This window comes from Hylaeus volcanicus, chromosome 1, assembly GCF_026283585.1.
Source record: "Hylaeus volcanicus isolate JK05 chromosome 1, UHH_iyHylVolc1.0_haploid, whole genome shotgun sequence".
NCBI lineage: Eukaryota > Metazoa > Arthropoda > Insecta > Hymenoptera > Colletidae > Hylaeus > Hylaeus volcanicus.
Genome location: NC_071976.1, coordinates 35,738,032 through 35,765,750, shown reverse-complemented (window position 1 = coordinate 35,765,750; position 27,719 = coordinate 35,738,032). Strand labels below are relative to the sequence as shown.

The 27,719-nt window shown below is 46.2% G+C and overlaps 1 protein-coding gene across 4 annotated transcripts in view; it reads left to right on the top strand.

Moving 5' to 3' along the window:
• LOC128880867 (lachesin-like) overlaps positions 1 to 27,719 on the top strand; it is a 208,049-nt gene that overhangs the window by 151,178 nt on the left and 29,152 nt on the right. For 2 of the 4 annotated variants that reach the window (XM_054131515.1, XM_054131432.1), the window contains 4 exons: positions 9,760 to 9,888; positions 13,794 to 14,078; positions 14,409 to 14,471; positions 25,146 to 26,023. In XM_054131515.1, the coding sequence (XP_053987490.1) occupies positions 9,760 to 9,888; positions 13,794 to 14,078; positions 14,409 to 14,471; positions 25,146 to 25,969 (1,301 nt within the window). In that variant the 3' untranslated portion in view covers positions 25,970 to 26,023. Of the gene's footprint in view, positions 1 to 8,739; positions 8,793 to 9,759; positions 9,889 to 13,793; positions 14,079 to 14,408; positions 14,472 to 25,145; positions 26,024 to 27,719 lie in introns of those variants that run through there. The other 2 variants (XM_054131676.1, XM_054131600.1) reach the window with 2 other exon arrangements.

Sequence of the window (27,719 nt, the reverse complement as noted above, 5' to 3'; positions counted from 1 at the left end):
ATGCGGAATTCTCTGGTCTCGATAACCGGAACTGTATAAAATTGGAATTTTTAACAAATCGTTCCCAACGATGCGCTTCGTCCATTCTCGTAATTTCGTAATGAAATAGCTTTGAACGTTTTAGCAAGCCGCGAGAGTGGACGGAGAATGTTTCCAACTCGCCCCAAATATTCCGCGTTGCTGGATGAACCTTTTATTTCAAAGTTAACAACATTAGAATAGCCCGAAAACTGTCCATCGAGAGCTACCTGTGCTCGTTCATCAACGCCGGTAGAGCTTCGTTTATCGGTTAAGCACCGGCGACGTTTTTCTTGATCTCGTGATTATCTTTACAGAGCTCGGAAAGTAGTACGCGAGCTTAGCTTCCTAGCTTTCCACCAGGATAAACCGTTGCAACGGAGGTTCGGGAGCAGAATAAGAAACCGCTTCCTCTCGTCTTCGAGTCGCGGATTCTTTTCTCCCGCCACGCTAATTTTTGCTAATTAAAGCCGTCGTGCTTCCCAAAGCATTCGCGGGAGCGCCGTAGCGAGGAAGGGAAGAGAAATACGTAAAGAGAATACGACGGAAAGCCACGGAAGAAATTTAAAATCGTCTGGCGTGTTTACCGCGTCCGTTTCCAGCCACGGCTGTCAGAGCTGACCGAATTGAAACGACGCGGCGAAGACACGCTCGACGGCCCTCTTTTCTCTTTCTGCCAAATCGTCCCATCGAATGCTACCCTTTTAACTTTGTTCGTTACGTCCGTCCGCCACCCACCTCCTCACCCCGACCCACCCCCGCCCCGCTGTCGCAACAATTTCGTCCGTTGCTGTCAACAGATTTACCGCGAACGAAGCTCTTTCTGAAAGCGTGCCCCGTGAAAAAGCGCGGCCCGGAGAACCTTATTTCGCCAAGTTGCTATTTTTCCACGTTGAAGTTAACGCAATTTCGAGGGGACCAATTACGAGTTCCGAGAGCTCAGCGGAGCCGTTCGGTCGAAGAGGCAACAACGAAAACAACGTTAGGTCGAACTTCGCACGGTAAACCCTGTAGTACGTGAAGAATCTCTTTTGGTCGAAAAGTATCGAAAACGAGTGACTCGATTGTTGACTCGATCGTTGACTCGATCGTTGACTCGACGACAGGAATCTCGGTGTATGTTTGGAGTCGAATTTAATTTCGAGCCGGCCATTACCGATGTCTACCATCTTTCGTTGAACGTTGCTGGCACTCGAAAGTTGGACTTGGCCACTAGCGGCGCAAAGTGCCGGTGCACGGTCTGTCTCGTCCTTAGCCCACCACTTTGACGTCGCTCGTCGACGTGGAAATCCGGACGATGCATAACGAGCTGCATATACTATACCTAATATCGTTCGATAGAGGCGGCGCGCTGTGCGGGGGATGAAATTTCGTACACGGTCCGAGTTACAGGATCGTTAAAAGTTACCGACTCTCCCGCGGAATCGACCGCTGAAAACGAGCAGCGTGTCCGAACGCTCGAACTCGATATGACACTATCGAACACCCAACGCGAACTCTCTAGCGCCAAAGTATTTTCTTCGTATATCGATTCGTCCGAACGACGCGTTTTTAAAGCTACGCACTGTTTTCGTTCGCGTTGAGTTTGGAAGCATGGATTATTGTATGATATTTTTTTTTCTTAATACAAATATAAAAAATTTCAAATAATTTCTTGTTTTAATATTTTTTCACCATTTCAAGTCATATTAAACCGCTACAAAAACAAACATTAGTTAAAAACGTCGTTCACAATTTATGTTATATTTAGATATCGCATTCTGGCCCACTGGTCGGAACAATATTATCTGAATTACTTGGGTGAACAGCGAATAATATTTATAAGAATTAGAATCGATACTCGGAAAGTAGGGGTATCTGGTGGCGCACCAACGTAAGTAGAAAGAACCGTTTATGGTCAGACGCGCCAGGCAAGTGACGGTCGCTCACGAGTAGCAGCATTTTTTTTTTTCCATCGAAACCAAAGCTTTGCTAGCGAGTAACGGTAGCGATTCAAAGTTTCCATCGAATGAGCCGCAAGAAAGGCAGCAGCAACGCGTGCGAGGTTTCGTACTGTGTGTACCTACTTCCCCTAATTGAATTACGTTTTGGGGCAGTGAATCTACTAATACGCATCGATCGCAACGTTTTGCGTGGAAGGGAGCACACGTGGAAACCGTACGGCCATAATTTCGTCGAACCAGAGTCAATCGGTGGTAAGCCCGAAAATTAATCGGTTCACGACTATGAGGGTTGGTTTATAACCATCGAGAGGGCTAATCTTCCTTTGACGATTCCCTTGTGCTTTCTACCGTGCACGATTGTCGTACCGAAGTCGAGGAACTTTTGACGAAAGTAAAACGTTGGAAAAATCCTCGTGGATGATCGTAACTACGCATCCGATATAGAATTTAGCAACAAAATTTGTATAGTAATCATTTACTACGTGTACTAATTAATCATCGAAGGTAGCGAGTGTCCACAAATTTATGAGCAAGGGTGTGCGCGTCGATGTTGTTCTTGATTTTAGATCGAATGCTCGTAATCACGCTTATATTTGTAAACGCATTAAAACATCGTGTCGCGCAAAGGGAAATCGGCTCGATCGGTTGTGAATGCGTTAAGGTAGCCACTTTGATCGGGTCACCCCTGGGCAAGGCAAATAAAGTGGCTATTTGAAAAACGTTAAAAAATCTGTCGAAGCTTTTCGCTGGCTCCGCCCACGCAAAGAGGATCGATCGAAAAATTCACTGCCGATCAGCCGTGCTTCCAAGCCCCTCGCGGAAACGATTCATTTGAAAAAATGAAGAGTAACAGCCGGCACGCGTGTAAATATAATACATCGGCTCCATCGACAACGCTGGATTAATCCGGGCGCAGGCAATATCTATAATACTTCGTTCTATTTATTGCGGCACGCGTATATTTACACATATTGTAAATACCGACGCATCGGTGAACGGCGATCGTGTCAATATTGTATCGAGAGTGGCCGAGCGTCGCGACTCGCGTCGCAATATCGCGATCGGTATCCATGCAATGTAATTAAATGTCGCGCGATGATTGACGCTGGTCCGCTTGGCTCCGCTTTCCGAGCAACCTGCCCTCGCTGCAACCAACCTAAATCCAGGATGCTGGGATCAAGTGGGGCCGTAAAAAGAGAATCGTGGAATCTATGTTCCGCAGACGAGGCGTTTAGATTTAGGATGAGGCTGATGATGGCTGTGACCTAGGTTAGGGAACCGATTGGGACGTGTTCTACATCTCGCCAAAGTCCAAAGCTCTTTCGACTCCAATCTTATGCTATCTTCCCGCCGATGAAGCCATGCAAAAACAACGTCAAAGGGAGCCCCTAATTAGTAAATCCTGTACTCTCGTAAAAGAGAAACAGAGTCCATCGAACGTTCAGTTGGGTATAGATCCAGGATCGATAAGGATGCTAATTTTTGTACACTCGACGCCTCGTCTTGTATATGTATAGAATCGCGCGTACGCGAACAGTCGACGAGACAGAAACGCATCGAAATTATTATCGTCGATAAATCGCGTTCGCGAAGCACTCGCGCAAATGGACTATCGCGGGCGCGTGGGATGAAAGGGATTGAAAATGTTCAACCACGGTTCCAAGCGACGGTTAATATTATCTCTTAACCCTCCGAGCTTCGCTGTGTTCCGTCCCGTACAGAGAAATCCGAATCGTTATCGTTTGCGTGAACGTTAATAGGCAGAACGATCAATATTTGAGGATACTACCAAAATTCCCTTCTCTGTGTAGACGCTTACGGTGTTGATTTACCGTGTACGATATTATCGAACAAATACGAGCAGTGTATGTATTCGATTGCTCTTTCGTCGCGCTATATATTTAAATCATCGATGGCCTATTTTGCAGTTGGATCGACGTATCGCGACCCTGGTTGCACTGACGCGCGAATTGTTCGGCTGTTCTAGGCTAAAATAAACAGGACGTTGCAGAAAGTTCATCTCTGTCGCGTATACTCTCGCGTATAACCTTGAGTCGTTGAATGTAACGACGACAAGTGTTTCGGGTTACGTTTGACCACGAATATGAATATGATTGAATATGATTAGGATCATATCACACTGCTCGCTCGCAGTGCGTCGAGGGGAACCCCTCCAGCGGTGGTGAGAGTCATCTTGCATTTATCCAGTCAATCCAGTCTTGCATTTATCCAGTCAATCCAGTCTTGCACTTATCCAGTCTCTTTTTACTGTGTCTGGTAGAGGAGAGGAGCGGAAAAACGGTATTTCCTTTAGTTAAAGGGAGAACAATAAAGACAGACCCCGGATGTTTAATTGAACTTTGAATCGAACAATTAATCGCTAAACCAAATTTACTGACGCGGAATGTACACGCGGAGAGTACTTGCCGCTGAGTGGAAACGTGGACAAGCTTTCTGCTCGCGGACGAGGTTTACGTGTGGGAAGTGGAAGAGGACTGGCTGTGGTCGACAGCGAGCGGGAATCGCTTGGAGGGATCGGAAGCGATGCTCTATTCAAAAAGAAATTACAGAAACGACGGAAATCGAGGAATAACATTCGTTTTTAATACGAACTCCTCGCGAGTCAGATAAAATTCCGCTCAGCAAAGGAACGCCGATCTTTTTTATTCGAACGAAGAGGAAACCTCCTTTGACATGTACAGCGTAAACAGAAATGCGTACAACTTTTATCGCATCGCGAGTTTTACAAATTTCCTCGGTGGTTAGCTCTGTAGACCGCTACGAAGCTATGAAATTATCACGATTCTCTAACAATAAGTAAGAATTATCTGGAATTCTTATTCTGCTGATCGATGTATCCAAATCTAGAAATATGTAATCTCGGTTCAAATCTAAGGAAACAGTCTCGTTGATCGTCGAGGGGCATTAAAGGAAATTTTACCGAGTACAGTTGGACACGCAATTTGTCCATTTAGGGAGTTTATACGACGAGATTAGGTCAAACGACGTTCCTCTACTTACCACCGTGCTAATCTTCAACTCGTTCGTTACAGTCTCGTACGTGTAATTTTCTAGAAAAAGAAAAGAAAAAACGAATTATGCGCGCCGCACGTGTTATACGAAACGCAATATCATAGGAATTTGTGTAATACCTTCTCAAGCAGCATTTTGCACTTGATACAGCGATCAGATTACACATGCATACTCTAGACGCGAGAGAACAAGGAAGAAATAAAGCTTTCAGAGTGCGAAGAGATTATTAAATTCAGACGTAATTCCCTGCGAGAAACCAGGGGCATTCATGACTCCCGGAATCATAATTAAAAGAGACGGTGAGATTCGAAATGAATCCCGTGAATATTCCATGATCGCGTACTATGTCATACATGAAACGGAACATCATTTTATTATCGATTTACCAAATTCGGTCGGAGACTTGTAACGGAAGATACTAATTATTATTTATCGATGTTAACGAAAAGCTTGTCAACGCGACACTTATCTGGAAACTTAAAACTCTTAGGCGTGGACTGGCTCAAAGGCGTTCGACTCGAAGCAGTACCGAAAGCTATTTAAAAATTAAACTTTTGTCCCCAAAAGTTTCTTCCGTGACTTGCACTCGGTTATTTTACGTGGTAATGTTTATATTGGGTCGTCTGGAAAGTCCATTCCGATTTTTAGTAGACGGTACAGGTCTGAATATATCGGAATGGTTGGAAACAAATAACACGTGGACATCCCTTAAAAGGTGGAAAAATTGTGGAACAAAATGGTACATATATAATTCAATAAATATATATCGAAATTCAAACGTGTCTTTGAATGTTTCTTAAAAATTTGCCACGAACTTTCTGGACAACCCGATACAAATAGGCAACATGATTTCTTAGATGTTAATGTTGTAACAGCAGTGGAGCAAAATGAATCGTACGCAATTCAACAACGTAACATTAGACATAAAATATCGTGTATGCATTACGTATTAATGAGATGGAAGAACCTTTTGGGACAACCCAACATAAACATTACCACATAAAATAACTGAGTGCAAGTCACGGAAGAAACTTTTGGGGACAACCTAATGTTAATTTGGTGGGATATCTTGCGAAGATCACAAGATTATATACCGAAATAAACGCGAACCATGTTTCACCCGTATTCATTAACGCAGCATACCGGGTACCACGGTAATAAAGTTTCTGCCTGTCGCGAGCCGTTATGCAGTATAAAAATTTCATTGAAACTCTTCTTTCGAAATAGCTATTAGCAGCGACGAGCTCGATGTATCGATTTGCATCCCGGCTTTGAACGAGTCGCTCCCTAAACGCTTCTGCTGCCAATCGACGAATACATTAATAGGGAACGATCCGATAGTAAAATGAACTTGCATCGAGAGCCGATATCGGCCTGATGAAAAAAAAAAAAAAAAGGAACTCGTCCCGCGTGTTTCGTCGGAGCATGCGATGAATGCGCGCGGCGAGGAGCGTGCCGGAAAAATTTTCGTCCTGTCGAGAATTATCGTTCCTCTTTTCTTCTCCGGTCGACGCGGCTGTAACTTTTGTGCGTCCGCCACTCGAGTCGAGATATCCGTTGAATGCGTGGAGCAAAACTTGAACTACCTACACAGAGATATTGTCCTCTCATTTACGTCTAAATCTAAATTGAAATTTTATAGAGTTTCATGGCTTGTCTTATCGAGCAATCGAGTTGTATCGCGTAAAATGAATCTCTGTACGGGTGTTTTTAGTTTCGGTCAGGAAATACCGCTTACCAGATCGCTACGCGTCGCGGTCTTTGTTTTACGAGCGGAAACTCGTGACGAGCAGCGTGGAATGCAAAGAGAAACGCGACAGTTGGACCGTTATCGCGACAGTTGGTAGCCGAAAGCCCCGAAATTCAGTCGGTCTCTCAATAATTCGTGCGAATCGATCGGCTGCCTTGGCGGAGGCTGACGTTCCAGCGGGTGTCGTCGTGTCGTACACGTGGAAAGGCAGTTTGGCAGCCGGGGCATGTGTCTCGTGAAAGAAACATCGTCCGACCGTCCCTCCTTCCCCGACACCCGGCCCTGCTCTAATGGCGACAGGGGTTAATCGCGACTAGGAGGCGAGTAAAGCCTGAATAAACCCGCGTAAAGATTTATGAACGTACCGTGAAAAGAGGAGATTGCCGGTTCGGTCGCGCGATTTCATCTGTCCGCTCGGGATTCGCCTGGCACGTGATTGTTTTCGAAAGGGAGACGAACGACTGCCCTCGAGGATCTCTGACCGCGAACGGTGCGAATAATTTACGGAAAAAGGAGCGACACGATTACGTTGACGAAATCCGAGAGAACCGACGCGTTTCTCCGACGGAGTACATCCTTTTGCGGCCGATCTCGGAAATGCAAGCTCGAGCTAGAAAGCTCCCATGGCGTTTCAAAAATGAAACTACTCAAATTTCTTTGTAAATGGTTGGTACAGAAACCCGTACGTCGGACGAGCCCGTCAGAGGAGAAATTGAAACGGAGATCCTTTTTTCTCAAATACGTCGTCGTCCTCCGAGTCTATCGTTAATTATTTTCGCGCGTAATAAACGTCGCGAAAATCCAAAGTCGCTCGCACAGTCGTAATCCCTGAGGAAATATTTTGTCGAGCGGTTTTCTCCGCGCGCTGTGCCTTTTCTGGAATGAAACCAGGCACCGCCGGAATTTCTTCTAATAATATTTGACGTTTGAACTTGGAAAAGTACAATCTCTTTACTCTCGCGAGCCGGGTAAGGTGAAATCCAGAGGAAGTAGAAGGAGCCCGTCCGTGGCAAGACTGTCGCTACACGGTACTTACGATTACAGCGTTGAATCGGTACGATTTTAAAGGACTCCTTCAAACTTTGTAAACGCGTCCTGCTGATCGCTAGGCAAACAATCCCGTGAATTTTTACAATTGTAATTAGTAGAATACGTTTAGCCGATATTAACGAAAGGTCCGACGAATGCTGTTTACATTACACCAGAAAACAATCGACTCGGAGGAGGCGACGCGATCGGAAAATTTCCTTGGGAGGAAATCAACCCTCTGTCGTTCTCCGTTCCGAACGCGCGATTTTTCCTTCCTCAACGAACACGGCTCCTTCCAACCAAAGAAATCATTAATTAGAGCGCCCCTCCCTCCAGATACATATTTATGAAACGAAGCTAATTTTCATCCTCGAACGAATTAAACTTATTGTCAATATCGCGTTCTCGGGCAAAACGATACGGGCGAACGCGAACGATATCGCAGACATCGAATGCGTTCGAGTTAACGAACGACCCGAAAGAACAAGAACGAGCTCTTCGTTTTTTGTTCTCCGCGAGCTGCACGGAAAATAAACGAAATTCCATTTCCTCGCGGCTGCAACGATGATAATGATAAGAATAATTACAAGCCGCTTTACCGCGGGAGTTCCTTGCAACCGAGCACCAATCGTTACTTCTCCGCGTTCTTTGTGCGATGGTGTATACGATCGCGACTTGAAAATATTTACGTGACATATTCAAACAGGAATAAATATTATACATCTGAGAATTTTTCAAGAGAAAATCGATAACGCAGGGCTCATTTATATTCAACCATAACCGCTAGGCGCGCGCCGTCCGCACTGATTGCTTCGGCCAAGAGCATTCTGCGCTCAAAGGGTTAATTGTGGCAGTGCTGTGTGAATTCGTGTGCGAATCCGTGAGAAGATGTTAGGATGTGTACGTGGTCTTTTAAGAATGCGGTTACGCGGCGATTAGGCGACACTCGAGCGAGACAGTCAAAGAGTAACGTACCACCGAGCGTTAGAGAGCAGAGCGCAAAGGGAACGGAGTGAACGGTAATGAGTTGATGACAATTACGTTTACAATGAATTTTTAAACATCGAATCCCGCAATAATTATCGTCGCGTTTTTCATGCGAATGGCGCGTTGATGTCACGGGAATCGTAATCGTGCGAATAGTCGACGGATTTGATTCGCAGCAAGGCGTACGGGACACGTCGGTGTTTCGCGGCGATTCCGGAACTGAAAGACCGACTTAACGTCACGGAACGTAAAACGACAGGTTCTGATATTCGTTCCCGGCACCCGCGCCTTCTCATTCTTTCCTTTAGCGGCCCGTTTACTGTCGCAATTTCCCCGCCAACTTTTATCGCTGCGGTAACTTTTCCCAATGCAGACCGATGCTTAAAAATTACTCGCGCGACGCGCTGGCGTGTCGAAACTATTCGCGCGAACCGTGGTCGATTGGTCAAACACTTCTCGATCGAACGAACCGTTAATATTGTAGGAGATTGAATGTGTAACTATAATTTACCGATATATATACGCGTATATTCTAACTTATTATTATATTAAATACTATATTGGATGAAATTAAAGTACAGGGTGCGACAGAAAATTTGACCTCTAAGGGGTATTCGTCCTAGCACGAAAGCACATCAAGTTTGAAATTTTTTCACATTTTTGTTCGATTCTTCAAGTGGCCTAGTCGTAAGAATCTCTCTCTCTCTCCCCACATTCTCACTCCTACAAAATTTGACCGACTGGCGGATCTATAGCGGATCTAACGAGCGTGGAACTTCTTCCTTTCGGTACATCGTCCTTGTGCAACCCGTTCGAAAAAAAAAAGGTTCCATTTAAAGCGAAAAAGTTTGGCCGATAAAACCGGCGCCATCCTCTTCGGAGGATTCTGTTTATACGTTGACGTCGAACGCGACTGTTTGTTTGTATGTTTGTTCCGGCGCGGCGGTACTATATTTGCACGCTCGACCGGCCCGAATCAATTTCTGCTTTTGGTTTCAGTGCCTCTGTACGATGGCGAGCAATTAAACTTGACGAGGATCACGCGCAACGAAATGGGCGCGTATCTCTGCATCGCAACGAACGGTGTGCCGCCAACGGTCAGCAAGAGAATCACCGTGGACGTCGAATGTGAGTGAACATGAAGATTTATTTGCCTTTACAGACAGATTAGTAAAAGTGACTGTTGGAATGCAACTATTGCCAGTGAGAGGCCTTGGGCCCAACGGGCTGTTTTTTTCCTTGAAGCAGTGAAAGGGGCGCGGGTCCTAGCAGGATCCTTCGTCGCATTCTAAATTATAATCATTACAAGCATTGCTACATTTATACTGGTCCGCGGATACGTGTATAGATTAAGGGTGAGATAAATCGATACAATAAACAGCGTGTGTTATACGGCAGTGCTTTGCTTGTTTCTCAACCTTGAAAGAAGTAATTCATAACAGTAGCTGTTCGAGAGAAGCCATCTTTCCTTTTTCATCGTGCCATTCGATCGCTTTCGATCACTGTTGATTATCGATCGGAACGCCTGAAGCGTCGAATCATTTCGTCCACGAATGCAAACGAGTTCATTGTACATTAGTTCGAAGCTGCTATTAGTCCGGACAACGAAGATTCCATCGTCCGGAAATGTAGATAGATCGCGTACGTCGACGATGTAATCGTCGTCTCGCGTTGGACGAGGCACAATTTTACGTAGGACCAGGGTTAAACGAAACACGGATTATCGAGTGAGTCCGGCGTGTTGTTTAAATTTCATTCCACGAATTGCAGACGGTCGCGTCGGTGTATACGATCCGACGGGAAAATAGGAGGGAAGGGACTCGGGGCAGATGCACCGTTAGGGAAAACCCGAGGGAAATACCGGGAGCTTGCGCGGGCGTCCCGACGCTACTGGTCATTTTTCCCTTTTATGCGTTCCATTCGTTCGTGTCACTTGGCGTGGCCGTGTGCGTACGAAGGAACGGCTCGACGCTCCTACTGTCCTTTGAATATTTAGAAGGGCGCGGACATATTTTATTTAGACCGGCGAGAAAACATTGCCTTCCGTCCCGCTCTCGAAATACTCGCTCGAGCACTTTTCTTCTCCTGCACTCTCGTTTCCCACCAACCAGCGTCGCCCAGCGACGCGACACGTCTGAATAATTTTCATCTGTTTCTGGATGCCTCGACTCGCGACCCTCTTAATGTCCTTCTTGTACGAATAATAGCTGAGGACGACCTCGATTATCGCAGGAAATGGGGGCTAAAAAATGTCGCAATTATCGAGGCAACCTTTTCCAAGGAGTAGCAACCTTATCCCAACCCTGTCCCAAAGTTGGTGCAAGAACCAGAAATGGGGGGGGGGGGGTAGCTGAGACGATTCCGAACCACAATTTCCTTTGCAAAAACAAAGTACCATCCGACATTTTTGCAAAGTAAATTATGGTTCAGAATCGTCTCAGCTACCTTTCGTTTCCGGCTCTCAGACTCTTGGACACCTTGTATACTCCCGCTATAGGCAGTTCGCTTATCGTTTAACGATCATCCCCTCCAACGATAACTTGTGCAATAATCGAGGTTCTCTCGTAGCTCTCAAACAAGTTCCTTTCGCAATCGCAATTGCAATTAAGTCGCACTAATACATTCACCGGGTCCGTTGACGTTTAACGTCCCCAGCGACCGCTCCTCGCGAAAGACAACGAGGCGAGCGAGCGTTTGAAAAATTCTGATTAGTTCTATTGTTCTGCTACGCGATAACAGCAAACTCGAACCGGGGGACTGTAATCCCGAGTAATTAATGGCGCGCTACACGGCGGTCACCTAATTAAGATGCTGTTGAAACGGGAAGTCCTTTTGAGAGGGAGAAAGTTCGCTCCAACGAGGAACAAGCGCGATGGCTGCGTTTTTATGGCCTTACTTTTAAACACAACTTCGCCAGCGATCGCGTGGCTCTTCCATACGAAACTCTGTTCCGCCCGCAATTCTAGAAAACTGTACGACAACGCGCGTTAACGCAACCTGTCCATGGCGAATTATGCACGCTATGAAATTCTTCCATCTTCGACGTTCCCGTATCGTTAAAATCAAGGACGCGTTATATTTTATGCAGCGTTGGCCTGGATAGTACATCCGACGTCAACGTCGCTCGTGGTTAGGTGGAAGAGTGTTTTTCAAAATAAACCTTTAAATCTTTGAAAGTTTCTCTCGGCGATGCTGGTCCCCAGGCGCATGATCGACGCGCGACGAGCAAACTTACTCGACCTCGAACGACTTCAGGATTCGTCAATGAACGGTAACGGCCATCCTAAAGGGACAGGAAAATTCGAAAGCCCCCGGAGCGGATGCAAAGCTGCAGCCGAATCGCAAAAACGCGATCGAAAATCAAATTTGCGGATCCATACATTCTTGCTTCGGGTTCTTTTAGTTATATAGCTCAAGTTTCTCCATACATATGGATCGCCAGAAGTCGTTCGGAATTTTCAGATAAGACATTCGAATCGTACGTTCCGGAATGTACCATTTTCTTACGAAACTGGAAAACTCTACGTACGCAAATCTTATCGCAGGACAGCACAGTTTGCACTCCAAGCAATTAGTCGATAGTCGATTAAAAATTACTACGAAACGGGAACTTTTTAGTTTATATATTATTATTTACATGTCGCGATCGATAAGAGGACTCGCGCGGAATTCGCGTAGGGAACAAGAACGGTCGTCGGCGCAGGATAAAGGAGAGAGATCCGATAGGCGAGGGACGTGGATAGAGTCGATGGTGGGAAATCGAGAGAAGTATGCGTTAATTAGGGTCAGCGGCGGCAATTTGTGGATTTGTGGCAAGCCTGATGCATACCACCGACGGCTGCCCCCGAGAGATAGTTGCAGCGCCGCGTGCAGCGCGTTATTCGTCTACGGTTAACCTCGTTCGTTTACCAGCAGTTTTGTTCTCGCCTCGATCAGGCCTACGGGTCGATACATTTTTCGGCGATTAACGACACGGGCGCAAACTACGGGTTCATTGACCGAGATCATCGTCGAAGTTTCGTCTCCCTGGACGCCTGGAAAGACAAACACGTTGGTAGTATCGCGCCTGCCTATACCCAACAATAAGATGTAGGTAAAGCGATCGACTGTGGATTAGAGCTGTTCGAGTACCAATTGTTCCTTCGAGCTGCTCGTTTCTTCCGAGTACTCGACGGTGATCGAAAACTGGGTCTCGGCTCGACTCGGCTCGCGAGCAACTCGAAACATCCGAGTTTTCTGCAGGCCTACTGTGGATCCAAAGATCGTGGGTTCGAATCTCCGTATCTAATTTTTCATTTAGACTCCTACAATGTAGATGTAGGAATTGTTTAGAAAGAAACAAGCCGGACGAAGGTGCGGAGCAGACTTTGGACACGCTCGAAGGAACTAAGTGGAGTCGGGGGTCGGGTAGGAAATAAGGGTTCCATTGCGTTCTCTCCTCCGTCGGAGAAATCATCTAATTCGACTTCACCCCGTTGATTACGGCGTATGCTTCCTAATTCCGAGCTCGATATGGCCGGAAACAAAGTTTCCACGGGGAAGTTCTGTTTATTCCAGTCGAATTAAACTGCAGGCGCCGAACGGGTTCCACAGCGTCGGGGTATCCGGGACGGTATCTACATTTTATCAATTCCGAACGAACGAGAGGGGGGCAGAGGGTCGGTTTCATCCTCCCGGTTAGAAAGAAACTTCCAGGTGGAAGTTTTTCACCTGGAACCTGCTTGGCAGTCGTCGTACGGCCCGATGGCGAATCCACCGAAGCTCGCGAGTCAGAAAATTGTTTCCGAGCTACTCTATTCGCTGTCGGGACGAAAGATGGATACGAAAAGATGGCTCGATTATGTTAAACGTCGCGACGTTATCGCGGTTACGCGTTGCAACTTTTGTTGAATCTTTCGACGAATCCTTCGTGTTTGGTGGAGAGGAGATAGGCGAAGATGTCTGTGATTTCGTAACGTGACCACGATTATTGGATTAAAAATGGATATGTCGTTTAATTTGATTCACACGACCGACTCGTATCGGTGTTCCAGTTTCGCCGATGATCTTCGTGCCGAATCAGCTGATCGGCGCACCGATCGACACCGACGTGACGATCACCTGCCACACGGAGGCGTATCCACGGGCGATGAACTACTGGTTCCTCGGCGACAAGATGATTCTCTTGAACGAGAAGTACACGACGAGCATCATGGAGAACAGTTACAGGGCGGATATGAGCCTCACCATCAGGAATATACAGATCGACGACTTTGGCGTCTATCGTTGCATCAGCAAGAACTCGCTGGGCGAGACCGAGGGGTCTATCAGGTTGTACGGTAAGATGACGAACGATTGATTAAACTCGAGAGACGTGCGCGACGATTAAATCAAAGATAATATAATTCAAGGAAGATGCGACACGATCTTCTAAGTAAATTCGTAGATTCCGTAATTTTTGGAATTTCAATAACTTCCAGAGCTCAAAGTATCGAAGGGAAGGTCTACATCTTGGTAATAAAAGAAAGAAAAGAACTCTAGAATTTGTTTACCTTCGATAGACGGTCGGCCGTGTCGTTCAAAGACGAATATAGAAACCACCCTCGCCAGGGTCTGCGCAGGCCAAAAAGAGGATTCGACTTTTAAAGCCGGATAATTCTTTATTTCAGACATTCCGAAGCCATCGGCGGCGCCAAAGGCCACGGAGATCAAGAGCAGCGCCAACAAAGAAGGTGAGAGCTTGATCGAACACGTACATTGCGCTTCGAGTCCCGAAATCGATATCACACGTAGGTCCTCTCCGACCACGCTTCCCTCTTCGGCGAACTCATTATCCGTATTTTATCGCGGAATTCGCGGCCCGCTGAAGTTGGCTCTCCTCGCGTTCACGGAAACGAGATGAGCGGAGAGGAGAACGGGTCGCAGGTGCCGCGGACCGCCGAAAAGAAAAACAACGATAAAATTAAACGGTCCCGCTAAACGGCTGAATTAAGGCCACCGTATTCCCCGGGACCGATTTTATTCGAGGAGAAAGTGGGAAAGTTCGCGACCGTGGTTTGCGCAACGTGGCTTCCGTGGAGCGGACTTTTATCGCCCCGCTCGCGCCCCAACGATCATTAAACGCCACCGAATGAAACAATTTCGCGGAAGATCGAGAACTTTGCTTTCCTGGTCGAAACGATTTACTCGCCACTCGGTAAACTAGTAACGAGAACGTTACGTTCCGTCGATCGTCGATCGTGTTCGCAGGACTCCTCGACGAACATCGAACAGACTTTTCTGCTCGGTAGGGGTTGACGCGTCAAAGGACAACTAAAATCATCTTTTCAGCGTCGGTGAATGATATCGCGTAATAGGAAAAGTCTTTTTATTTATCGCGAAGCGATATATACGAGCTCGTTGCGTCGTATCGGGAAACGATCCTCGCACCGCGAGAGATCCGAGAAGGGAACCGTCTCTAAACGAGCAATTTACGTTCAAGCGGGCTACCGTTCGCGAGCACGAACCAACGCCGGTTCTCGAACGTAATCTTTACGTCAGCTGGGCCGGTGGTGTGTGCACATTGGCGGGTGTATTATTAAAGCAGCGCGAATAACTTGGGAGGATGCCTAGGTCAGGTCCCTGTGGCTCTGGCCCCGGTGTTCTCGCAGCGAAACCAATCTCAATATGCTGCATTATTAACGCCATACAAGGCTCGGCCACGACGGTATTACCACCATTAAGCTTCGCAATTTTACCTCGCAACCCTACCTGCTCGGTAACCTGGATTATTGTTATACCTTGCCGGTTTCGCCGTTACCTTTCATCGAGTAATTGCGAGCCGTGGATTTTCACTTGGGACACGATCGTTGTACCGCAACTTTCGACGTCCCTGGCCAGGGAACGGGTTCGATTGCTCGGTTCGAAATGTAATTTTAAAGCGTTCCCCCTCGGCGGGATGCTCGTACCGAAGCAATTGTCTCGCGACTCTCTCTCTAAATGGAGCACGGAGCTTTCAAACGTCCGCGGCGAGGTAACTGCGTCTAATTCTGTCCAACAAAACTCAAATCGTTCTTAATTGAAAGCGATCGACATTTTCCGGGTCAGTTTCGAATCAAAGGTCAATTTATTTCGATTTCGACTGAATCGCTGGAATCCATAGATCGTATACGAGCGAACATTCAGTCCTCCGCTTAAAAATACGTAATCGGTTAAGTATTTAGTGTCAACCTAAAGCCAACTACTTCAGAGCTCAGTTGTAACGCGTGACTACACGAGACGGGTGATCGACGTGCACAGCTACTACGGGAAAGTTTTGAAAATTTGCCGGTGGCCCGTGTACGTCGCCATCGTGGCTCGAAATCAATCTTAATATTACGGAATTATTAATCACCCGACCACGGTGCGCGATAACTCACCAACGGGACGTTAACCGCCACCAAGCAGTTTCCAATGGGACCGCAGCGTCGCGTTACACCTTATCTGGTCGGATAACATTCGTAGCGAAACCGGCTCCTCCGAATTTGGTACATAGATCGAAATTATCGTTAGCGACGCGAGTTCGCGCGTTCCTTAACCAACGATAGTCGCCTAAATAACTTGTTCGCGAATCTCCCGAACGAATTGTGGTTATAAGAGAGTCATTTATATTGTGTCGTCATTTTTATGTTGTTTATGTTATGTTTTATGTTATTAAATAAATCATAACACGTTGATCGCCACGTCACCCACATATGGGTGACAGTGCTTTAAACCGAAGATCTAAAAAAATTAATTCTGGAAGTTAAACGTCAATGAAAATGAATTTCTTAATACTTAAATTTTGATGAAGTTACGAACACAAGTACCATAGTAAATGTTTGATTTTTCGAATAATCTATAAACAAAGTTTAATACCAGTAGAAATTTTCAAGAGTATCAGTCTGGCAGTCAACGTGTTAACGTTACGCTGGAGTCTCGCGTGGATCGAGTATCGCACGAGCCGCTCTTCTGGGCCGAGGGGAAAGATCGACCGTGATCGTTGCCGTCAGCGAAAGGCTCGACCATTGTCTCGTTACCGCTTGCCAAATTCGGAAGTATTTATATTTGACGAGTTCCATAATACGCGTTCTAACGTAACTATTTCAAGCTCGATCGGTTTAATTTGATTCCTAGTTTAAATACGTAACGAATGAACTCCTCTCCTTCCCTGCCGGGAAATCCGAATAGACATCCGATGCGCTATAAAATGAATCCAGCGCGCTTTCAGTCGCGGTTAGCGAATAATCGCAACGGCGGCGATTCGCTGAACAGGTCGTAACGTTTGAAAAATCTTGGCCGTTAAAAAAATGCCAGGAAGAATTTTTTTTTCAACGGGAATCCGCTCACGTGAATATTTCAACAGCAGTTCGTCTCTTTTTCAATAATTCACCAAGCTCTTCGGAACACCGCGGACGAATCGATCCCTCGGTTATTTCGGCGCAGTGACCTTCCGCGAACCCCGAGGAACATTTTAATTTTATATCGCGGCATTACATCGACAGTTTAACGAGTGACCCAATTAAGCGCATTTAAAATTCAATTACCGCTGCCCTGGCGAGGGGTACGAGGATGCGCGAGCCGAGATTGCATCGTTCTCGACAGATTTCTGGCTCGCGAGACAATCGCGGCGGTGTCGATCGGCCAAACTAAGAGAAGGAAACCCTCGAATCGTGATCGAGAATTCGGCCAAAGTTTTACGTTCCTAGACGACAACTGAACCGTTTATTTTCGTGTATATTCGGTCAGGATACGGAGCGTGATGTCGAAAGTACATCGATGTTCGGTATTCGCACTTAATCGAGGAACATGCAAACGGAAATCTATAGCAGTGCTTGGGCAAGAAACTGATAAATTCTTATTGCAAATTTCGCTCCATAAAGCGGAACTACCTCGAAAATCTCCACGGCGCGAGGCCGTTATTTATACGAGCTTATAACTCGTTAAACGCGTCCCTAAATCTTCCTTTCAAAAAGCGAACTTTACGATCGCCTGAAATTCTCTTTCCCTCTCGTTCTCGTTCACCGTCGTTCTCCCTCCGCGGAGACCGGGGCTCGTTCTCGCCGAAGGGTTGGGATTAGCCCCCTGAGAATGTACGATATTTAATAATGCCTCGACACACTAGTTGCCTCTCGGGACACCCATCGATCCTAGCAGCCGTAATTAATTATCGGCGAGCAAGGAGGCTGGAATTATTTCTGGCATTAGCCTCTGGGCTACGACGATGTATCCTCCCTCTGTTCTGCCGCCGTCGACCTCCACCGCCCTGGAAAAATCGTTTACCGAGCGCACTCGATGCCCAGAACCTCGGCAAACCGATCCCTGTCGATCGATCTTCGGTTATTCGGAAGAACGTTCCCACGGGATTTTCGCCTACGTTACAAAACTCGTTCGTTGATCGTTCGTTACAACGTGCAACGTACTTACATACGATTCGCCGATATTTTGTAACGCATCAGGAAAACAATTCTCGCTGCATGGCGCGGTCGAATGCATCAATGTATAGAGTAGAGTTAGGAGGACTGTGATCTTCGAAATTATTGCTACTATGAAACACTGTTTATGAATTGTTTCGGAAGTCCAAAGGTAAGGCTCTTTGTTTCACGTATCTAATTAGTTTACTTTGCGAGTTCATGCGGGCATGTGTATCGTTGAGTAGATGTTTCATTAGGTTTGGCAGAATCATGAATGGTTGCAAAGCGATTCGTTTTTATTATTCACTACAAAGAAAGACTTAAATACCGTATCAACGTCCATCGAGGATCAATGGATCGCCCGCGATCGTCGACCTCTTGTTGCGAGAGTATCCATCGGGCCACAGATTCCGCGCTGCCCGGATTAAAACGTACCATCGTCCAGAAAACGGACCGAACTATTTCCAGCATTAACTCTTGAGATACGTCGTGTGCTTCGATCGACGCGAAACCTCCCACGCGCGATAAAATCGAGTTTGGCTAAAATTACCACCTCAGAAATGAAATTATTTTTGAACGACGATCCAATGATTCGGGTATATCGTTAATTATCCACTTCCTCGCGAAACATAGTAACGGAATTAGTTTCGCGGATCGAACTCGAGACCGTTCGTGTGTCCGCCGATTGAAATTCGAAAAATTGCGACAACGTCGCGAATAAAAAGGCTACGGTACACGGACAATCAACGCTCAGGATTACGATAGCAGGTTTTATTTCCAAGCGAGGATTATGTTGGTTGTTGATAAATTATATCAGTATAATTTGCTTGAAATTCGTAGTGGTGGTCAGAGACTGTATTTTTATTTTTAAAGACACTCTCTCCTATTTTGCTGACAAATTTCATTGCTTTTCCACTAACCAACGTTGCTTCGTCGATATTCAATATTCCATTGTGTTGCACTCCCAGGCATGACCACGGTCTACCGAATCCAACCCTCGGTAATTTATTGATTTTTGGTTAACGAAATTTAAAAAATCATAGCCTCTGCTTTGGTTTATGTCCGTGCACTTCGACTCGCGTATTTCTACGGCGAATCGATATCACTTTATAAATCAACAAATATGCGCAACATGAAAAAACCATGGCGAGCATTGTTCGAGAAAACAAAGTTTGCGAAGAAAAAATGGCTCTTTTTTAAGCGTTGGGTGAGTTAAAGACTGCTCCACCTTTTTACACGGCAACGTAACGGGAGCGCAATTTCGTTCCATAAGCTCGATTCTTGTTTCGTCTTGTAACCGAACACGTACGTACATGTACGTACGGTTACATATGTGTACGTATAATGAGAAGCGCACGCGTGAAAGAGAGCAGCCTTCTCCCATACGATTTCGGCGATAGGGGAAACGGGCCATATAAGCGCGAACGCGAACCAGCTCGCTCTTTTTCTGGCTATCTATAAGGTAATCATTACTAACTTACGTTACGAGTTTTGTTCAAGAATCAGTGTAGTAACATATATAAAGTATATATTTCATAATAGTGTAATAGATATAGGAATATTATATTAAATAACGAATCTTAAAATTGATTTGTAACCCGTAATAATAATAATTGGGAGACGAACAACGCACAAACGGTTGCAGTCTTTGAACCGCGTAACTCGAAGAATTAATAAGTAAACACCAAAATGTCCGTTTCTGTGGCGCCCAGCCGTAGGAGGAGATCGCGGCGTTCGTTTATCAGCCCGCGGATGGCCAAGTTTTCCGTTTTAAAAGCCGCCTACGCCGATAGGGGAACCATCCGCCCCCTTCTCGACGGATAAGCCAGCGCGAGAAGGCCGCGATTACCCCAGCCCTCGCGAACCGGATTCCGTTTTCGTGGTGGATGCATTCGCGAAGATGGGCGCTCTTAAATTTTCAAGAAGTTATACCGAAAGTTCGCCGGGACGCTGCGCTACCGGCAACAAGAAAACAGGAGGGGTCCCCGCGCACAAAAGGCGACGGCGAACGAAACCGGATGAAATACGGGGGGCTGGCTGCGATTGCTCGCGGCTCCCGTTGGAAGGAAACACCCTATACGCAAGGAGCGTCGCGTTCTTTGTACACGAGTAGGCGAGAATATGGCCCGTATTCTTGGCGCGAAGATGGTAGCTCAGGGCCGGCCATATTGTCGCGAACAGAAAGAGAACGGCGGAGAATGGTAAGACGGGGAGCGCAAAGGCTGCGCGACAAAGTTTTCCAGGGCGTATTTAAACTTTTATTCGAAAACTTTTTAGTACCCTCCGCTGTCATCGTCCCTCGTCGCTCTCGTTACACGGTTTCGAGGGTCGCGGTTGTTTGCCAACTGGAAAGGAAAGAACGGTAGACTTCCGCGCGCCTCGGAGGGCCACGGACACCGTACGGGGATACGGATGTCCCGGGAAGGGCAGCGAGACTCGGTGGGTATCGGTTAGCTGCGAAGGGAATTAGCGAGTCCGTCTGGTTCGTAGGGGACGACGAACGATTTTCCATATTTCTTTTTCCAGAAATAATTAACACGTCGACTGCCAGACTGATACTCTTGAAAATTTCTATCGTGATTAAGTTTTCTTTCTAGACTATCGGAAGCTACGTAATGAAGCGTTTATCGTGGTATTTATTTGTACAACTTCATTGAGGTTTAAGAATTTAATTCAAATTTGTTTCCTTTGTTACTGAACATTCACAATTAATTTTGTTTGTTCTTCGGTGAAAAGCACCGTCGCCCATACTATGGATGGCATGGCGGTCGACGTGTTAAACAAAATTCTTAACGCGAATTAGGATATTTAAGAAAAACAAAATCGGGAGATTCAACTTGACGTGTACAACTGGATGAATGTAAGTTAAAAAAAAAAAAAAACGTGCAAGACAGAATCAACTGTTTCGAGTTTATAAAGAAGAAAAGCGGTCGAAGATGTTGCTCCCTTCTGTTTATTATTAGACCTCGCCTCGGAGGGTGGAGGGATTTCTTATTCGTCGCGAAAGTTTCGTCTCGCGGCGGGAATTAATTATGCCTCGGCTTCCTCGGGGGGGGCGCCCCCCCGGTTCTGATCAGACATGCTTTTGGGAAATTGTTAACGAGCCAGCGAAAATTTCGCGAAATTCTCGTTCCCGTGTAATCGACGCATCTAACGTCTTCCTCCTCCGAAAGGAAACGCGAACGGTAACACCGGAAATTGCAGTTTTTGCTCCGGTCGTTTGCCAAATAAATAAACTCTTTCCTTTTCCTTCTTTCACCGTACCACGTACGGTTTTCGATTTGTGCACGTTCAATAACTGAAAAACATCTTGTTTACGCGTACGAAATTTTGCGTCAGTGCTAAAAAGGAAATACGCGCTTTAAATATCCTATATTTCGCATGTTTATGGTGTTTCTGTTACAAAGGAAGTTCTGGATAGTCCGACAACATTTTCCATTGACGCTTATAAACGGTACTGAGGTCGAAGACCCCTCATTAACTCTTTGAGACACGCTATTGTAAAAGAAAAAGGAGATTGAAGCCGCAGAGAAGAACAGTGTCAACAACTTCCTAACGCCTTTCGACGTGTATACGTACAATTCTGCTTCCACTTATTGTACCTTTAACGTTTAGTATTGGCACATGGATGAAAAACTTTAAATAAAATAGCAAAGCTAAGCAAAAGGTGGGATAAGTCTTTAACCCAGCCAACTTCAAAGAGTTAATGGGAATTGCAGGCGTGTCCCGTAGATCCGACTAGCATTGCACCTGTTTGGTCGGTAGTTTTCGCAAAAATTTGCAACAGTTAGCTACCTCTCGCGGAAACTTTCCACGTTATACAATCTTACAGCACACGGGGGACCGACTTGAATATTCCACTCGATTATGGGCACCAGAAATAAGTGGCGAGTCATCTTACCGGGTCGCGACTGTCTATAAAGGGTAACGATGTTATATAATGGTATACGGGTCCCGCGTCGAGCATGAATTCGAATTGCACCCTCGGTTGACGCACAGTATACGGAATTACCGTCCAAGCAAAGTTTCAATCTGGCCTGCGCAAAGATTGCTTCGGGCTTCCGATGATGGAAACGGAGGTTGGACGTTTCCAAGTTTCTTGTAAATATTACAAATTAATACATTCGTGTGTACTTGGCCTTTTCGTGTGGCGCCAAAGGGATGTTTACAGGGGTTCCGCCCGTTTAAAGAACAAGCTCCAGAGATCTATTCGAGAATCGAGAGGAGCCGATTCTGAGAACAGTCGGAGTATCGATAAGGTCGTGTTCCGTCCAAGTTACGAAACCGCGGTGTCGCATCCTTAAAGAAATTCAAGTTTCAAGCGATTCGCGGAGCGTATTTCACATGGCCGAAACTTTAAATCCTCGGCGAGGCTCGAGGTTTCCTGGCCGCGTTCACCTCAAAAGAATTTCAAATTCGCTCGTATCCGCGCCCGAATCTCGACACGGTAATACCTTTTTCATTCCATAGTAAATTTATTCGCGCTCGTCTGAAACGCTTCTCTTCCTCGCCGCTGAAGTCGGCAGCTTCCGAAAAACAATTCCACCTACGCCCAGTCAAGTATTCGCTCGATCGATGACTTGTTAGAATTTTAGTTTGGCAATATAATGCATCGCGTATGATCGTATGAAACGAGATAGCCTCTAATGGAGCACGTTTCCATTTCCGGTCATTTTTGATGTAACCGACTCCGAAAGCGAGTACCTTTTTCGGAAAACATTTAAAAGTCATTAATTATGGAGAGCCATTAGTCCCGAAACGGGCGAGAGTATTCGTGTATATTTGAAACATTTTAATTATATAATTGCGCTCGTTTCGATGCAGTTCAGACGCTTTGAGGAAGTGCTTTTCTACTTAAATTCGCGTAAACGTTCGCGCCGGTTGGCCGAAAACATTTTAAACGATAGAGGAGGAACGGAATATCCCGTCCAACGCGAGACGCCTCACGGTCGCTCAATTCGAGACGATGGAATCGAATCGGTTCTTCGTGGCTTTTTTTTTTCTTTCTATCGAAACACTTCGATCCTCTTTCTCGCGCTCTGGCGAGAGAACGGCTCGATGGGACCGCCGCGGCGGTATCGGACGCAACAAGTTGAACTTGGCTCGTTTTCAAAGAAGCTGCCGGAATTCATCAAATAGCGTGGCAGCGCGAGAGACCATTTTCAACGCGTCCTCTCGAAACAATGCGCGTGCATCCGACGCGACGCACGTTGCAGCCGAATGACAGAATTTCGGACGAAATCGAAATTCGCTGGCAGACACCGCGGTAGTCGAATCTATTCATTGTTATAAAATTGTCCGGTGCCCTTTCAATATGGCTGTTCCCGGATCAAATGGCCAAACTTGAAAAATGAATTTAGGACCCCGAAACAAACAAAAAATTCCTTTAGAAATATGCTCAAAGTGGAACCTCCCCCAGTGGTCACTCGGTCCACGAATCTCCGATGATTAACCGAATTCGTACTCCGCGCGAGAATAACGACCGAGACAATCGAGTTTGGCAGAACTATCGATTGGCTGGTCTCGAACAAAGGCGCAGGGTAAACTTGAAATTATATTAACTCTAACAGTTTTGTATACTTCGTATGTTTTTTCGTGCGTCGACGCCAAGTACATGAACAATTATCCGTCACCGCGTATATGTACCTGGCGTTGGAGCTACCACGTATCTTTTGCAAGAGAAATGATCGATTCCAACCTGTTTAGTTTTAAATTTACATGCGAACACCTGTTCTCATCGATGGTCAGGGTGACCAGCGTTATTGTCAGCGATCAGCGCTTCGGCACGACTTTTGCCGAATTACGATCGTGCTGTAACTACGCGTGCGATAGCGTATCGAGAAACCAGTAAATCAACAGCAATCACGATTAACACCATGCGAATAAAAGGGCTGATTTATATTAATCAAGAGTTTCGATTATACCCTTCCCGAACAAGTCCTTGTTCCGGCAACAATTTCAAAGTCAAGTGAAACGATATACGAAGGTGTCGATTCACAACCTAACCTGACGCTTCTTTCACGAATATCTCAACACGCCTGCAATATTTTCTGAATTCAAAGGCATTTTTCTTGTTTAAATTGTCTTTTGGCCAGTCGAATCGTCAACCGTCCTATCTAAGACGCTACAGGTCCCACCTTAGAGAAATCCTACGTCTCCTTTCTTTCCGAAACCTTTCGCTCCAGGGGACGCAACCTGGTGCACAGGTGTCGAGAACTCCCGGTACCTGATCTTTCCCGTTGCGTCTCGTTCGATAGATATCGCGGGACGGTTCGTGATCGGTTCTGGACGACTTTTCGCCCGGTGAAAATGAAAATTACAAAGTTAGGGGTGAACGCGCCCGATCACCAGGTGGCGGAGAATAAAACTCGCTCGGTAGTTTCGCAGTTTTCAAACTTTAAGTCCCTCTCTCGAGTGCTCTCCGGCAGCTGCCCGACGATAGCTCTCTTAACACGTTTTTATAAAGTTCTTCGACGAACGGCCCTCCAAGTCCTGGCATCCATAAACTCTCCCGAAATTCGCCCTCGGCGTGCTCGGGAATCCGTGCATCACGGTTAACGATCTTCGTTCGATCGGTCCTGCGAATCGGCGGATAATTCAATCGGCGAGCGTTATCGAAACGTCAGGAACATTAGCCTCCAGGGCTCTTGGATTCGTGCGATTAGGAAAATTGGACCTCGCGAGAACTGGCACCAGAGACAACGAGTGTAACACGACTATTATAACTCGCGCAGAAGGACCTTTTAAAAACCTACAGCCCCTCTCGCTACGACTTCCCCTGCTTCTGGGCTCGCTCCTGTAATCGTTTGTCGTTACGTCGAACGGTACAGCGAAACGAATCCATAAATAATTAGAAACAAAAAAAAAAAAAAAAGAACGAACGATAAAGAAACACGTTTAAAACGAAAAGAGCGGGAAATGAGGGAGAAGGAGAGGGAACGGAAGCAACGGAGAGAATAGCTGGGTTAGATGAGAACGGTCCTAATCTATTTTCAGGACGATCGAGCACACCGTCACCAGCAAAAAGGCCGACCACCGTCTGGCCTTCCTCGTACAACCCCTACTATACGAAAAGGACAGAGAGGCCACCTCCCCCGAGCGAGGAGAGGGTCGAGAGGCCAGAGCAGAAGCTACGCGGTGGCCAGAGCACAGGTGAGGCTTGCATTCTCTCATCTGGCCCTCCCTCTCCCGGCTCTTTCTTTCGTTTCTCTCGTGTCTCTGTGTTTTTCTCCAATTTTGTTCGTTATCGTACACACGACGCGCGCAAAAAAAAAAAAAAAATAGATACCCTCCTCTATCGTTGGACGAATCCTCGTGGAACGCGGCCTCTCTGCCATTATCGTGGGCCAGACCTGCAACCACCGGCCAGATCAATCTTCGGATGGAACGTGAGTCGAGGGAGACAGATCACCGATAGGGTTACGTTGCCAGTTTCGCGTATTTTTGGAATAGGCGAAAAATCAACGGGACGGGGCACGTTATCCTTTGGTCGTTCGAATTTTTTTAGGACGCTATCCGTCGCATGCATTCGCGTTAAAAGGCAGAAAATAAATAGCCGTGAAACAAGCGATAACCGCGCGGCTGGTACAGACCGTCCTCTTTCCGCTTCTTTTCTGATTAGCGCGGATAAAAATCTTGCATTGCTTTTTCTACGAACTGATAGGAGCCCGCAACCGGACCGTCCTATGCCAAAAAGGCGTATCTCGTCCTTCGCGAGAAAGAACGTTTACTTAAATCTGGGAGTTCCAGCTGTGCAGGAACTCGTCCTATCGGAAAGGCCCTCTCGATTATTGACTCTTTCAAAGAATCGCCTCCTATAACGCGCTTAGCTACTTTACAGGAAACGGTAGTACGGGATCAAGCCGTTTTGATGAAGCTCGGAATAGATGAATGGATCGTTAACGAGATAACGAGCTTTGCTGAAATGGCCCAGGAAGCCATTCCGTAGTTGCGCCATTAAATTCAAACAGGAACCGTAGCCCCGACCGAACCAAGTCCTTAATAAGACGTTTAGTCCTTAATGAGCAATGTAAGGCGCGGTATTTATCTTAATAGCCAATGAATAGAACGATATGTTTGGCTGGCGATAATTCAGCTCTCCTCGCCCATGCGCGATCCCTTTATTCCGACAGCATAAATCTCGTTCGATTTAGTTTCCCTCGCACTCGCGCTTCTATTTTCATTCGCGCGAACTCTATTCTCGCGTACGCCTTTCGATTAAATCGAGCGAATCGTCCGACGCCGCGATCCGCTATTTTTACGTCGATATCTATTTATACATATAACTTACGGGACGAACCTTTTGCACGCGGAAAGTAATACGTAGCAGAGGCGACGAAAGTAACTTTGGTGCATTCGAAAATTGCAATTCGCAAATAGCTTTATTCGATATCCGAATGGGTGAAAACCGTTATGCAAACTGTCGATCAAAAGTTAACTTTGTTGAATTTTCCATCGGATCGTATAACTGTATATAAATAAATTTCAGCGTGATCGGTGCGATCCTTTGATTTCGCCAGGGTATTATTAGCTATGAATATCTTAACGGAATATTTGAACCAAGCGAAACGGAGAGAATTGGAAAAGAATAAACGGCGCGGCTCGTTGAAACATTTACCGTTTCGTTGTCGCGATACATACAAATGGTCTCGCGCACACCGTCCATAAAGTATTCTCCAGGGCGTTATCACGTGGCGATCCGTGTCACCGGTGAACCATCGTCCCTGCCGTTTCCCATTCATTTTCATTCATTAGCGGCCGTTAGCGGCGTGATATTTCACCTGGCTCGGAGAAAAAAAAAATCAACGGGCCCGTCCGGAAATCTGTCGATTAGCCGCTAAGTTCTCGGACATTAACATCGCCGGTTCGTTAACCGTCCTCTCCGTGGAACGCTGTGGTCTATTTCCACGGAAACTGGAATTATTCGGCAATCATTTTGGCATCTTTTTCATTCGCTTTAGAAGTTGTAGCAGATTAAAACGTGGCCCACGTAAACAAACATTCGGTAACCTGTACGGAAATCAGTTCTTTGTACTCGTTGAAAATATTGCACCGCTGATCAGTGGTCTCGAACATTTTCAATAATTCACTCCGTTAATTTTATTTCACTGTGTTAAATATTTCATTAAATAAAACGCTCAGGTTTTATGTTCTCCGCAGAGGCAATACATGTGAAAAACAGAAAATAATTTAGATAGAGCGTGAGCGACGCGGTCATTCGATTCCACGGTTCTACGACGACTAACGCCTCGTACTAATTCACTCCAACACGCCGTTTCGTTTTGCGACTATCACGCGTGGTTTGTTCATCTATTAGCTTGATTCGCAATAATCGTTCATTAATTACCGTGGAAACTACGGCGCAGGAGACATCCGTTTCCGTTTGTTTTATACATTTAGACGCCGGAAAATTCGCACGATTCACTTGCAGCGGATAACGATGACAACGAAACGTCCCACCGAAAAATGCAGACGAATGAAAAATATATCGGGCAGAGAAACGCGAAACGAGGTTGTGCGACCCGTCGGTGCAACGAAACGCATTAAAGGTGCAACAATGCTCCGCAAGCG